The sequence below is a fragment of the Eubalaena glacialis genome, chromosome 5, assembly GCF_028564815.1.
Source record: "Eubalaena glacialis isolate mEubGla1 chromosome 5, mEubGla1.1.hap2.+ XY, whole genome shotgun sequence".
In the NCBI taxonomy this organism is placed as follows: Eukaryota; Metazoa; Chordata; class Mammalia; order Artiodactyla; family Balaenidae; genus Eubalaena; species Eubalaena glacialis.
In genome coordinates, this window is record NC_083720.1 from 30,318,234 (window position 1) to 30,331,417 (window position 13,184).

Sequence of the window (13,184 nt, forward strand, 5' to 3'; positions counted from 1 at the left end):
TATTATATTTAAAAATAATCAACAAGTGAGCATTTCTTCATTGGAAATTCAGATGAAAGCTTTCTGTTCCTTAGAACAAAGGGCGTTTCTTTAAGGGCATTAGCACAATGAAACTGAATTGCTGATGAAACTACTTTCTGGATTCTTTTTCTGCATGTTGCCTCTCCTGTTCAGAACATATTGGTTTGTTTGTTTGTCTTTTTTATGGCCTCTAGAGTTAATGTTTTACCATGACTAGTATCAGTAGCTGATGTATTGTATAAGACAGTTACGTGAAAATTGTAGCTTGAAGTGACAATCATTCCCAAAGAATCGGGATGAGAATATTGAGAGCAATACTCTCAAACAAAACAGAAGCTAGAAATTATTTTGTCAATGCAGGGCTCATTTTAAGTTTGCTTTGTGGTGGGAGGAGATTTGTCTAAGACCACTGATACATTTTTGGCTAAATTTTTATTCAGAGATTGTGGCAAGCTTTACTCTTTTTAAGGAGATTAGAAACCTCTGTCAAAGAATTCTTTCTTTCTTTGATTTACTATCCTCAGAAATCTTTGATTCTAACTTTGGCATTGATTCTTCCTGACCCGTTAGGTTAAACCATGTCTTCCAAAACAAAAATATTCTTGTACCTCTCTAGGATTCAATACTTCAGGATTAAAGCTGACCTTTACTCTACGTGACAATTCAGGACACAGCTTGACTGACATAATGCCATGATTAGCCTAGCCATTTTCTAAACCTTCCTCGGAACAGGAGAATATTCATTCTTAAATAAAAATTTAAAGAAGGTCCCATCTGATAATTCCTGGGAAGAGCAGCAATTCATTAAAGAAGATCCTTCAGTTCATACATGCGCTTCGGTAACTCCTGTGGCTACAGATGCTGACAGTGTAAGTTGTGAGGAATATGCCAGAATGTTTTGACTTAGAGTAGTAGAGTCAAAGTTCAGCCACATCTGCCCGCTGGAATAGAAGTAATTAATGCCAAATTTCTCTGTGAGCATATCTTTTTTTTATTCTGCCCTCTCCCATCTCCAAGACTTTCAGTGCTCTCCATGGCTTAAAGCAGCATTCTCCATCTCTCTCGTTGTGGAATCACTACCTGTCATTCTTCCCCCTTCTTCTTGCATCCAAGTCACATAATGTTATATGCATGAGTGAATCTATTCTTTTTTTTTTAAAAGCAGGAGGAAAGAAAAGAAAATTAAGCCATGAATTTCAGTACTGTACTTTAATTATTAGTGGTAACAAATTACTGGCGACCTACCTTACAACCTATTGCAACCTTGAGCTAAGATGCAGTCCTAACTCTGCTGCAGTTTTCAGAACTGCACACACTGTGACTTTCCCCTACACTTCCAACCTGGCTTTCCCCACTCCAAAGCATCTGCCTGATCTGATACACTCCTGGCTTAGCTCAGGCCTAACACCACTGCTTCTTCCCAGCCAAGATCACTTGCCGCTGTCCAGCCATCCAAAGCCTAAAGGGTCCACATCAAAGAACCAACACACATTTTTTTCCTGTCTTTCTAACCAGATTAGTAGAGGCAGAATTTTCTCCTTCATAGGGATTTTTTTTCCCCCATTCAATGGCATACTAACCACACTGCAAATGAAAAAGATTAAATTTTGAATGGATGGATGGATGGATGTCAGCATTTTTCATCAACAACTGAAAGTATCTAGGGAAACAAAGGTAATTAATTGGTATCTGGCCAATTTAAGTATTAGAGAGATGGCATTTTTTATGGAGCTGTGTGTGTGTATATGTGTGTGTTGTTTTACACATTTTGAATTTTCTCCCCAAAGATCTTATTTCCAATTGTAAAAAGAAAGTCAACAAGAAAACAGAATTTATCAAGATTTTTTTTTAAGTGGCAAGGGGAGAAAAGATATGTTGACAGGAAACATACAAGCAACATTCTACAACCGGTCTGTCCTAAGAGGAGTGTACTTTCCTAGAAAGGATATGTAGCCATGTCATTAAATCCATTGTATTAACGTAACTCTACTTTGATTGTGACCTACTTTGGCAATAGAAAGACTGAATTACAAAAGAATGGTTTTCTCACCTTAAACAAAGAGAACCTGTGATCTTTAAATTAGCATCTAGGGGAAAGCAGGATAAGAAGCAGAGGTGTTTACAACTCAAAGAAGCTCAGAAATCACACATCATTTGCTGGGTCAAACATAACAGATTAGAATAACACCCTTTTCTTCAGTCATGGCTTGTCTTGCAATTATAAAGTCACCATTCATTTGTATTAATTATGGACATATTCCACTATTATTCACAAAACTATTCTTTGTCAGAATTTCTGGGCACAGAGTTAATTCCCAGTTATAATTTACTTATGAATAAAAACTGCTGAAAATTTTCCACTATTTTTAATATAGAAAAATGCCTCTATGAAGTCTTGGTGGAATTCTCAAGAAAGTGACACAGTCCAGCCCTGGCTAGAGCTCCAGGAGCACAACTTCGGGTTCCCTCACCAGAAAACCTTCCTTTATACCCTTATCAAATTTTAACCACCATACACATCCACTGAGTATCTTGTTGGCAAAAAGCAGTGTATTTCCTTCAGTCTCTGGGTCTTGTTGACCTCAAACAAATAGATGACCAGATATTTCTCCAGCAAAGATGGGTTTATTGGGGATCAGCAGAGAATTGCAATTTGGGGTCTACAACCATGGCAAACCACGTGCAAGTCACCACAGAGGAAGGAAAGGAGGACGGCTCTTATAGAGGGGAAAGGGAAGTGGGGAGGGCAGTAGTAAACAGAGTCCCTGGCTTTTCATTGGCTGAGTTGTTGCCACGAAAGAAGAGGCGTCTTTCTTCTTCCTGTTGGGCTCTGCTGTGGTCGGGGGCAGGAGAGCTCCCCCTTCTGGTCTCCTGACGCTATTTAATTGAGGTTTCTGTTCATTGGTTTTTACAGTCTGCAATTCATATGTGTCCTATAACTACTTTCAGAAACTTGAATTATTTTCTGACTTGAATCAGGAACGGAACTAAAGGAGAAACCTTAAAAGAGATGTGGCCTTACTGAGTAACATACTTTCTCAGCTTCACACTCTTCACACATAGAAAGGTGGAAACTTTCTATGTACCAGGTAGATCAGCCAAAGTAGGAGATGCTTTTAGGTCTCCTTTTCTTTTCTTTCCTTTTTTCCCTCACAGCTTAATTTTCCCTTTCACAACTCCTTGTGTCTCACACATACACAGTAGCCATAAAAACAAGGTCACTGACATAAAGGAGCTCAGGTCATCTCCCCAAGGTGCTCATTAGCAATTATCCTGTGTGAAATGCTACCCACATGAAAGTTTTGCCATTCTCAGATAAACTTGTCTGACTTCCAAAGGAGTGCAGGTCACCTGGCAGAGATCTTGATGTGAGCATTAAGGGACTCTAGTTACTAGGTCCTGGTTTCAGTGGAATCCCAGGAGTTGAAAAAAAAAAAAGCATTTGAATATATACATACCCTTTAAGAAGTGTTGTTAGACAGAACAATAAATACAAATCATAAGCAGCTACTCAGAATAGGTCAGAATAGAAAAAGCATCTAGGAATGTTTTGGAACGAAGTACCATGATAAAGAAATCCAGCTCTTTAAGGATAAAGGATAAACCATTGTTTTGATTAATTATGGACTAATTATTATTCACATTCACTAATTATTTCATTATTCACATTGATGACAGAAGTAAAAGGGGAAAAAAGGGTAAATACAAGCATGACAAGCTCAAAGCATATCAGTATTTCATTTGGGTGATCCTTATTTTGTTGGTTACTTCGTAATTATAGCTACAGAATCACCTCCTGAAAAGTATTTATTAAGTACCTACAGTTAAAGGTTGTGCTATATGATTGTGCATTTAAGACTTCCTAAACAAGAGTCCATACCATCTAGAAATTGCTAGTTATCTGGTAATAAAACAATGTAGTGTTACCATTATACCCAGCTATGGAGGCCTGTCACAGTATGAAGTATTATTGGATTACTGTTGAAGCTTTAGGGAAGTCATCTATCCACATTAAATAGTAAGTGGGCCAGCGGCAAGTCATTATTCATCTTGACTATAACTGAACCTTTACCAAAGAGACACCAGAATGGAAAGATCGTTTAAATCGCCCATTTGGCTAAAGAAAAATTTTCTTCTAAGTAAAATGGAAAAAGCATAACATTCAACTATAAATGATAAATTTTGGTTACTCAATTGAAGAGATAAGAGTTAATGCTTCCTTAGATGACTCCCTCTTTTAGAAGAAGCCTAAGCTTAGTTCTAAATTAACCCAAAGCATTATTTACCTTTTTTATTTTTTGTGCATTTACTTATTTTTAATACAATTTTTAAAGTTTACACTCCATTTACAGTTATTACAAAACATTGGCTATATTCCCCGTGTTGTAAAATACAACCTTGTAGCCTATCTTATACCCAATAGTTTGTTCCTCCTGCTCTCTCACATCTTTATTGCCCCTCCCTTTCCTCTCCCCACTGGTAACCACTGGTTTGTTCTCTATATCTGTGATTCTGCTTCTTTTCTGTTATATTCATTACTTTGTTGTATTTTTTAGATTCCATATGTAAGTGATATCATACAGTATTAGTCTTTCTTATCTGACTTCTTTCACTTAGCATACTGCCTTCCAAGTCCATCCACTGTTGCCAAAGCATTATTTAAATTTCACCATAGTGGAAGATTTATATAAGATACAATAAGTAACTTATATTTATTATAGCATTTATAATTAAACAAGTATCAGTTCCTGTTATTGACTGCCTGTGACCCAGATGTAGCCTAGACAATTGATTTATGTTTACCTACCTGCTTGATCACAGCCATTACAATTTTTGGTAGTTTTGACCAATATGCAGTATGTGACCACGTGACCCTGAGCAACCAATGTCATCAGCACCCGCCCCCCATTTCCTCTTCTGTAGAACAAGGAAATTTGTCCCTCGCAATTCTCAAATTCTGCATGTTTATGTTGATTGACTTGTTTGTTCTAGCTGTGGAATTGAAGATTCTTAAAGAGATCTTTAGAAAACATGCAAAAAAGAATAGTCCTTGCCAGGAAACTAGTAGTCCATTAGGGCTAATTCTCATTCTAGAACTGAAGAAATTTGAGGAAGAAATACAGAGAGAAGATTTTTATTCTTTTGTTGGTTCTTCAAGGCACATTATTTTTCCCTTAGGCTAGAATGATAGGATCATATGGACAGTCATTTAACTTGGTTCATAACTGTAAGTAATGTAATTAATCTAACTATAACCAAACTTGGAATTAGATTGACTGAGCAAGAGAAAGAATGATAAATAATTGTAAGGAAGAGTTTTCAGTGGTATATATAGTGAATTTGTTATCCAGGAGGTGAAGAAGATTGTGATCAAAGTGTTCCACGCCCAGAAAATATGACAGTTGAAACAAACCTGTAGAGATTTCTCTTCATCTTTTCACAGTTAAACATTGTGCCGCAAAGTTGCACAATAGCCTTGCAAGTCAGGAGGGTTTAAGGAATTCTTATAACTTAGCAGACACACCCTTCTTTCCTCCAAAAGTTTACCACAGGCTAAGGAATTCTTATAACATAGCAGACACACCCTTCTTTCCTCCAAAAGTTTACCACAGGCGAGCAGGGAGATCTGAGGCTACTTAACCTCTAAGCCAGGTTCCTAAGCCATAACATGAAGATAATGTTTTACCTACATTAAGGATGATTAGGAGGATTAAATAACAAAGGTTTTTAGCACTATCTCTACCCACAGGAATCACTCCCTAAATCATAATACCATGATTATTGTCACTTATCATTACCTTTATAATTTAGAAAAGAATATATACTTTTTCATATTACTATTATCTACATTAACTTCATAAATTTTGTTTTTCTTGAGTGAGTCCTTGCTTATATGCATGTAAATGCAGTGATTCTGACATTTAAAGTAATGCCATACACTTGCAAACTTCAAAGAAGTAAAGCAATAAATATAGTTATGGCCAAAAATACTCTCTTCTTGAAATGTTCAATAGTTACAGTTTCCATAAAATCGTCTCATTTCCACTTCTCTTTGAAATATAGAAATAGTCTCTTTCTTTCTGGAGGAAGAAAATGGATGGTATGTTTTTTTCTGAATATTTTATTCTTTAGTTATTAAGACATTACTGGGAAAGCACAACTGTTCATTTACTCAGTTAGTGTTCACTGAGCCCCCATGTGCCCAGGTGCATAAATATTTTCCCCTATTAGAAAATTTGATATGACAAGATCGTGATCATTCAACAGGTATTTATTAAGCACTTACTGTGTGCCATGTCTTGTGTTTCCAAGAGTTTGTGACACTCAGTGGCAGTGATTTATTTGACACTATTTACCAGTTGATTTCGGGAATCACTGCTTTATTTGGTGGGGTTCACCAGGTAGGTCACTTGCACTCACTGGAGGAGGAGTGATGCTTCTGTAAATAATAAGATCCCTCATGAGTCAGCAATACATGGTAGTGGTTAGGGGAAAAAATATGAAGCCTTTTACAAGTAATGCTCTTCAGGTTAATGCATTTTGCTTTTTGTATTATATCTTGTAACTTATTTTTCAGCTCTTTCCATTTTAATCTGAGTGAAGAATACCCATTTTAAAAGAAACATTGCTTTATCATATCAGAAGGTATACTCAGATGTTTCAGTTATTTACACAGCCTCTGTTACCTTCTGTTGAATCAAAGTCTACAAAAGCTTTGTGTTTTTTGTTCTTTATGGCATTATCAATACTATTGTTCACCTCTCCTTGGTACAATAATAAACCAGCAGGACATGCAGATTTTATTTAGTTAGACCTTCCTGACTGAAAGTCCCACCTAAATCTGACTAACAAAAAGAGAAAAGGACTAATGGGCCCCTGTGTTCCATTATCTTTTTTGTTAATCTTGTGTTGTCTCTCCATTCTTAATATTGCTTGAGTTCTGTTTGTTTCCCAGAGTATTTTAAAGCAAATCCAAGACATATAATTTCACCCATAAATATTAACTGATAAGAGCTTTTAAGAGTATGACTGATAACTTTGATTTTATTAAAGATTTTTTTTAAACAATTGGTTTGTTCAAATATGGATCCAAAAAAGTTCTGCATGTTACCTTTGATTGTTATGTCTCTCAAGTCACTTTTAATCTAGAACAGTCCCAGATTTTGATTTCTTACCACTGACATTTTGAAGAAATAAATTCAGCTGTCCTACAGAATGTCCAAAGTTTGGCTTTATCCCCTATCTTTCCTATAAGCAGGTAGTAAAATCAGATATTTAATGAGATTCAAGCTCAAGGTTTTAGGCCACTGTACTGTAGGTGGTTCTGTGTTCTTCCTATTGCATTGTATGATGTCTGACAGGCCTATTATTGATGATAATACTGAAATTTAAAACATGCCTCCCTTGGTGGAGAAGATGTCAGGAATCCATCTTGGGGGGGCTTTAGGTCATGTAGCTTGACTTTAGTGTTTCAAATCATCAAGTATTTCTCCAAAATCATTTTTTAGTATCATTAGCCTATTAGGAAGATGCCATTTTAAAAGACCTTCTTGTCCTAGGACACAACTCTGTCACCTAATATTTTATTTCCAATAAAAATAATTCCTTTTTAAAAATTCATCTATCTAAATGGTCCAACAAACTCTGAAAAAGAATTCTCTCAGTGAAAAGGTTTCTTTTTTACCTCAGTGCTATGTTGTTGAAATGTTTATAGTTATAGAGCCCAAAAAGAAAATCTATCTATCCTGATATGGGTTGGTTAATCCAGATGACCTAATTTGTCAGGAGAGGATTCAACAGCCGCCATGTTGCCAAGTGGATAAACATTCTCTCTTCAGTGAAGGGGGCACATTCCCAAGAATATGTTTTTGGTGCTTACCAAGAGGAGAGTGGTATAAAAGTTGATGAACAATGAATAAATATAAAATTCTAAAGAATAAAAATAATTGCTTAAAGATCTTTATTTCATAAGATTTTGGTTTTCTGTTTGTTCATAGGAAGAAATCTTTCCTGTTTTCCGCTCTGTATGCTGCCTTTATCTTCGGTGGTCGGCACCTAATGAACAAACGGGCGAAGTTTGAACTGAGGAAGCCATTAGTGCTCTGGTCTCTGACCCTTGCAGTCTTCAGGTAGGTTTTTTTGTTTGTTTGTTTGTTTTCATTTTCCAAATAAAATCCATCCATTTCATCAGACTCCGCTGAAAGAAGCAACAATTGAACATTTTATCATACATCTCATATTTTTGATTATTAAGGGTGTAAAATAAACCCATGTCCAGAGGGAAAGCCTTCGTTGCAACCAAACTTACCACACTGCACTCAAGCTCTAATTTTGAGAGCTCGCAGGCCATCTCCTTTCTTGTCCAAACTGTTCATGCAGTAATTCAGTTTATGTCTTAGGACTAGAAACAGAGCATCAACTCCATTATTTTTGTCATATAAGTATAGATAAAGGGCTAAATGGAAAGCCACAGCAGTAAACTGTGGAAGTGTGTGGTAGAGTAGGGTTCCAATGTGGTGGGCATGCTGTTACTGACTAGTACGTAATCAAAAATGGCTTTCAGGCATGTGACCAGACACTGGACACCTGTCTGTGTTAGTATCACTAGACCAGAGAATGTTTTTGTTCCGCATCCCCCAAAGCATCCTCCACCCCCACTGCCTGAACTGACTCGCAGGCATATGCTTATGCAGCCAAGTCTTACTTTGCACTGGATAAAACTCATCATAGAGGCTGTCAGGACCAGGCCTGGTCTCTCCAGGGACATCTGCCAGCCAACATCCAGACCCACACCTGGAAACCCGAAGGAACATTCCTAGTTTTGTAATATTTGGTGATTTGGCAATCATAAGACGAATTAGCACACAGCTGGTGTCCAAACAGGTGCCGGAATTTACCTTCAATGCTAACAAAGGCACCTGTTCTATTTGTGTTTTGCTTGTCAAAACCAGCAAATTGATAACTAGGCTTGGGGTGTAGGGGAGCAGGTATAGATAGATATGCTACAGAATAAAAACCTATTCATTTTAATATTTAGGAGCATTTCTACTTTTTTCATATTACATATTAACTGTTCTACCGCTAAGGAGAAATAGATGGTATCATTAAAAGCCTCTCATTAGTCACTTAAGGCTTATTAAAGATGATCAGGTAGGAGGAGTATTTTTGCAAACTGATGATCTGTATATCTCCATTAGGTTGGCTCCCTGCAACTAAAACACTCCTTTGCTTACTACTACCACATGCACTCTTTATTTCGGTGCATTTTGTAGGGCGCGCAACACTTGAGGTACTTGGGATTTGACTCTATCACTAAAGACTCCTTCCATTTCAATATGTATCAGGTTGGAATTCTCTAATACAAAGCAGCATTTTCATTTTTATTTACATTGAAGGTTCACAGAGTACGCCTCACCTAAAGTATTTTGATATATGAGGAAAAAATTATGCTAATGATGCCTTTCAGCATTTTACAGATCTTTCAACATCCCTTGAGTCTTTATCTTTTGTTTTTGTTTTTTTTTAACCTTAACACATATAAGCAGAGAAGAGAGTTCAAGGACCCCCATGCACCTGTTACCCTGCTTAAGCAGTTATCAACAGTGTTAATCTTATTTCATCTATATCCCTACCAACCTCTCCCTTGTCCCCAAATTATTTGGAAGTAATACAGACTCAAATATTTCTGAATGAAATGATACCATTTCTAAAAGTAGTCTTATTAAAAAATCGATCACAGTATCATTATCGCATCTAAATTAGTAATAATTCTTTATTATTGAGTGTTCCAGTTTCTCCAGTTGTCTCATAAATGGTTCTTTTTTATTACAATTTATTTTCAAGAGTCCTGACCTAACTGACATATACACACTACTATATATAAAATAGATAACTAATAAGGACCTAAAAAGTATAAACAATCCTGATCCAGATAGGTTCACACATTGCCATTGGTTGATTTCTTTAAACTAAGAGGTTTCTTCCTTCCTCTCCAAGTCCCTCCTCCCACTCACAATCCATCCTTTGGAGAATCCAAATCGTTTGCCTTTTAGAGTTTCCCCCAGATTGGATGTTACTGATCATATTCTTCTGTCCCCTGTATTCTTTGTTAGTTGTTAGTTAGACCTAGAAATTTTATTATATTTAGGTTTAATGTTTGACAACTTTCTACAAGAAGTTAGTGTAGCAAAGGCAGGATAAATGCTTGATTCTTTGGTCATATTTAGCAGTTTCAAAAAAAATTTGATTACTTAACATGTGAATAATGGGTTTTTTAAAGTATCGTTAAGAACTCATAGATTTATACTTTTTTACACGTCAATGATTTTGAGATGAATTTGGATTGGATGTATTGTAGTCCATTGCTATTATTCTTTTAGAAGCTGAGTTACCCCACGTTTGGCCAGTGGGAGTTTCTTCAGATTGGCTCCTGAAGCCTTGTCCATGTACTGAGTAGTGCTCATAGCTTGACTTTGTGTATGTGTGTGCATGTTTGTGTGTGTATGGGGGCGGGCGGCAGGGATGACAAGCTGTTGCAGGCCAAGCGTGTTGCCTATTCCTTGTCCAGAACTGGAACCAGTCATTTCTCAAAAAGTTCATCCCAAGTTCCCTTGGGAAAGGGAGATAGCATTTAGAAATGACTCTCTAAGTACTAGGGGTGGCTGTTGTCCCTAAGGTAGTCCTAATTTCTAGGCCTTTCACAGGGCAGAAATAGCAAATTATTTATTTTTTGAAAGAAATGTATCCAGAGTTAGTACTGATACTTCCAATTCATATTTATGCCTAGAGAGTTTTTACTTAATTTCCTCATTTCTCCTTCCTCCTATGCCAAAATCCAAGTTCCCAATGTCAGCCAGTAATTACTCATTTACTTACCCCACAACGCATATGCAATAGTTGTTAACACTACCATGTCTTTTTTAGATTGACAGGTTCTTGTTGCATCTTCCATTTCCTTAATTCCATTTGTTACTTTACTTTCTTCAGAGCCACGTTTTGTATAAAATTTTAAAAGCTGGAACTGCACAGAGGCGTCCAAGCATGGACTGTCTAGGGTCTTGTAAAAATTGATCAGAATATTCTAATCAGTTATTTGGAAAACATTGTTATGGAATTCTATGGTTGTATCAATTGAACATGGTTCCATGTTAGGAAGAGTATATTGAGGTTTCTCTGTGCTTAAAGAATTCTGGTCAACAGTGTATTGAATGAAAAAGGCTACATACAGAATTATTTGTTATGTAATGTTTATGTAAATTTTACTCCTAGACATGAAACATGCTGTTCATTAATACATTTAAGTATTTGTAAAGTATCTAAAAAGATACTGGAAGAAAATATACTCAATTCTTACATCTGTGGAAAGGCAGAGGAGACAGGCTTTTATTGAATGCCTACTATTTACTGGAAAATAAAGCAGAAAAAATGTCAGTGCTTGTAGAGCTTGGTTCTAGTGGGCTGGTAATTTGGAAGCAAAGAGGATTTAAATTTTTTTTGCTATGCGTTATCTTCCTTTTCAAAACAAATGAAGCAAACGTAATGTTGACAACCCGATTCTGGATGTTGGCTGTTGATTATTCTTTGTGCTTTTCTGCATTCAAAACATTTTCTAAAATATACACACATGCATATACAATCTCGTACATAGCCTAGAGAATCTCAAGTGATATTTGCTCTTTATTTTAGGATCCGAATAGCTTTTGAATGAAATTGACATAAAGCATCAAAAATAAGCTCTTCTCACAAACAGATGTTTTGATGGGTATTAATAAAAACTCTCCTATCTTGGTCATATAAGATAACCTCATTATTACAAGAATATGTTTTTGTAGAAAATTTTGAATGGCTCTCACTATAATTCACAAATTTTTAAATCCACCTGTAAACGGTGTCTAATACAGAAGTATACAAAGTCCTTACACAAGAGACAGTCCTGCATTAGGTGGTAGGCAATTCAGCAGGACGCTAAGGACCAAACATCTACTCCACTCCCCACTCCTTACTACTAATAGGATGTGATATCATGGATTTGGAAAAAGAAGGAAAGAGAAAGAGAACCAAACTTTTCTGTTAGAGGAATTAGAAATGAGGGGGTGGAGGGCGAAGAACAGTAAGATTTTTCTGAAAAGATTTTTTTATATATTTTACTGCTTAGAACTAGTGTCTTTTCCCCAACTTTTCAAGCTTGCCTATTAGCTCTTTATAGTAACTAGAGACCCAAATGTGACGTATTTCCGGATACTCCAAACTGTGTTTACTCATGAACTGAGACAACTGGGTGGAAATTAAATCAGATATGTAGGCTCCCTAAGCAAAAAGGAAAACCCTCACTTCTTACTGCTCTGCTTCAGAAAGAAGTGGGGGTTTTGTATAATTTGGCGAGCATTACCTGTAGAATGTTTTCTTTCTTTCTCTTTACCTTTGGGTGTTAACTGAATATGATAGCAGGCTTCATCCAGGCTGAATACAATCTAATTTATTGAAAGCCGTCATAAGTTTTGAAGGAGTAGATAGACTATGATCAAGTGAGGTTTTCCCTAGGCCCACCATGGGTTTATTTCATTGGAGAATGATTTCTCTGGGGTTTTCTTGACAATTTCTTCTCATTACCGGCAAACCCTCCTTCCCCTTTTAGATCTAAGCCGTCAGCTTCTGGTGTCAGTTAGTCTTTATGGATATGACTGGGTGGGGCACAGCAGCCTCCTTCCACCCAACCCAAGGATAAGCATTTCCTTATTTGATGAGATAATTCCAGGTGGCGTTTGGCCCTACATGTTTGAATATTTCCTTAGGGTAAATTGTGAGACAATTTCTGGTAACTTGAATTAGTAAGTCCTTTAGATGAGACTGCTGCTTATGGCAAACAGCACCAAACCCTTCAAAGTGCCGACCATCCATTCTTCCCAGACACTGCCGAGTCTTTAAATCATGTTGCTATGACGTCTCACCTGGGTTACTTCAGTTGATTTGTAAACGACTTTCTATGTATTGATTTAATAACTTCAAACCCTTCTAGATTGGGTGTAGATGTGCGTGCTTCTCATTCAAGCAGCCTTTACCAGGCATCTGTCTGGCAGTGTTTTCCTCTCATTGGCAGCATAAGGAGCCTTCTTCTAGGTCTCTGGCCCAGAGCAGGTCAAAGCAGTTTGTCTAGTCAGTGCACA

At 36.8% G+C, this 13,184-nt stretch overlaps 1 protein-coding gene across 2 annotated transcripts in view; it reads left to right on the top strand.

The window, feature by feature from the left end:
• The window catches only part of ELOVL6 (ELOVL fatty acid elongase 6), a 133,327-nt gene that overhangs the window by 71,300 nt on the left and 48,843 nt on the right, over nt 1–13,184 (top strand). For both annotated transcript variants that reach the window (XM_061191152.1, XM_061191151.1), the window contains exon 3: nt 8,019–8,150. In XM_061191152.1, coding sequence (XP_061047135.1) covers nt 8,019–8,150 — 132 coding nt within the window. The remainder of the gene's footprint in view (nt 1–8,018; nt 8,151–13,184) is intronic.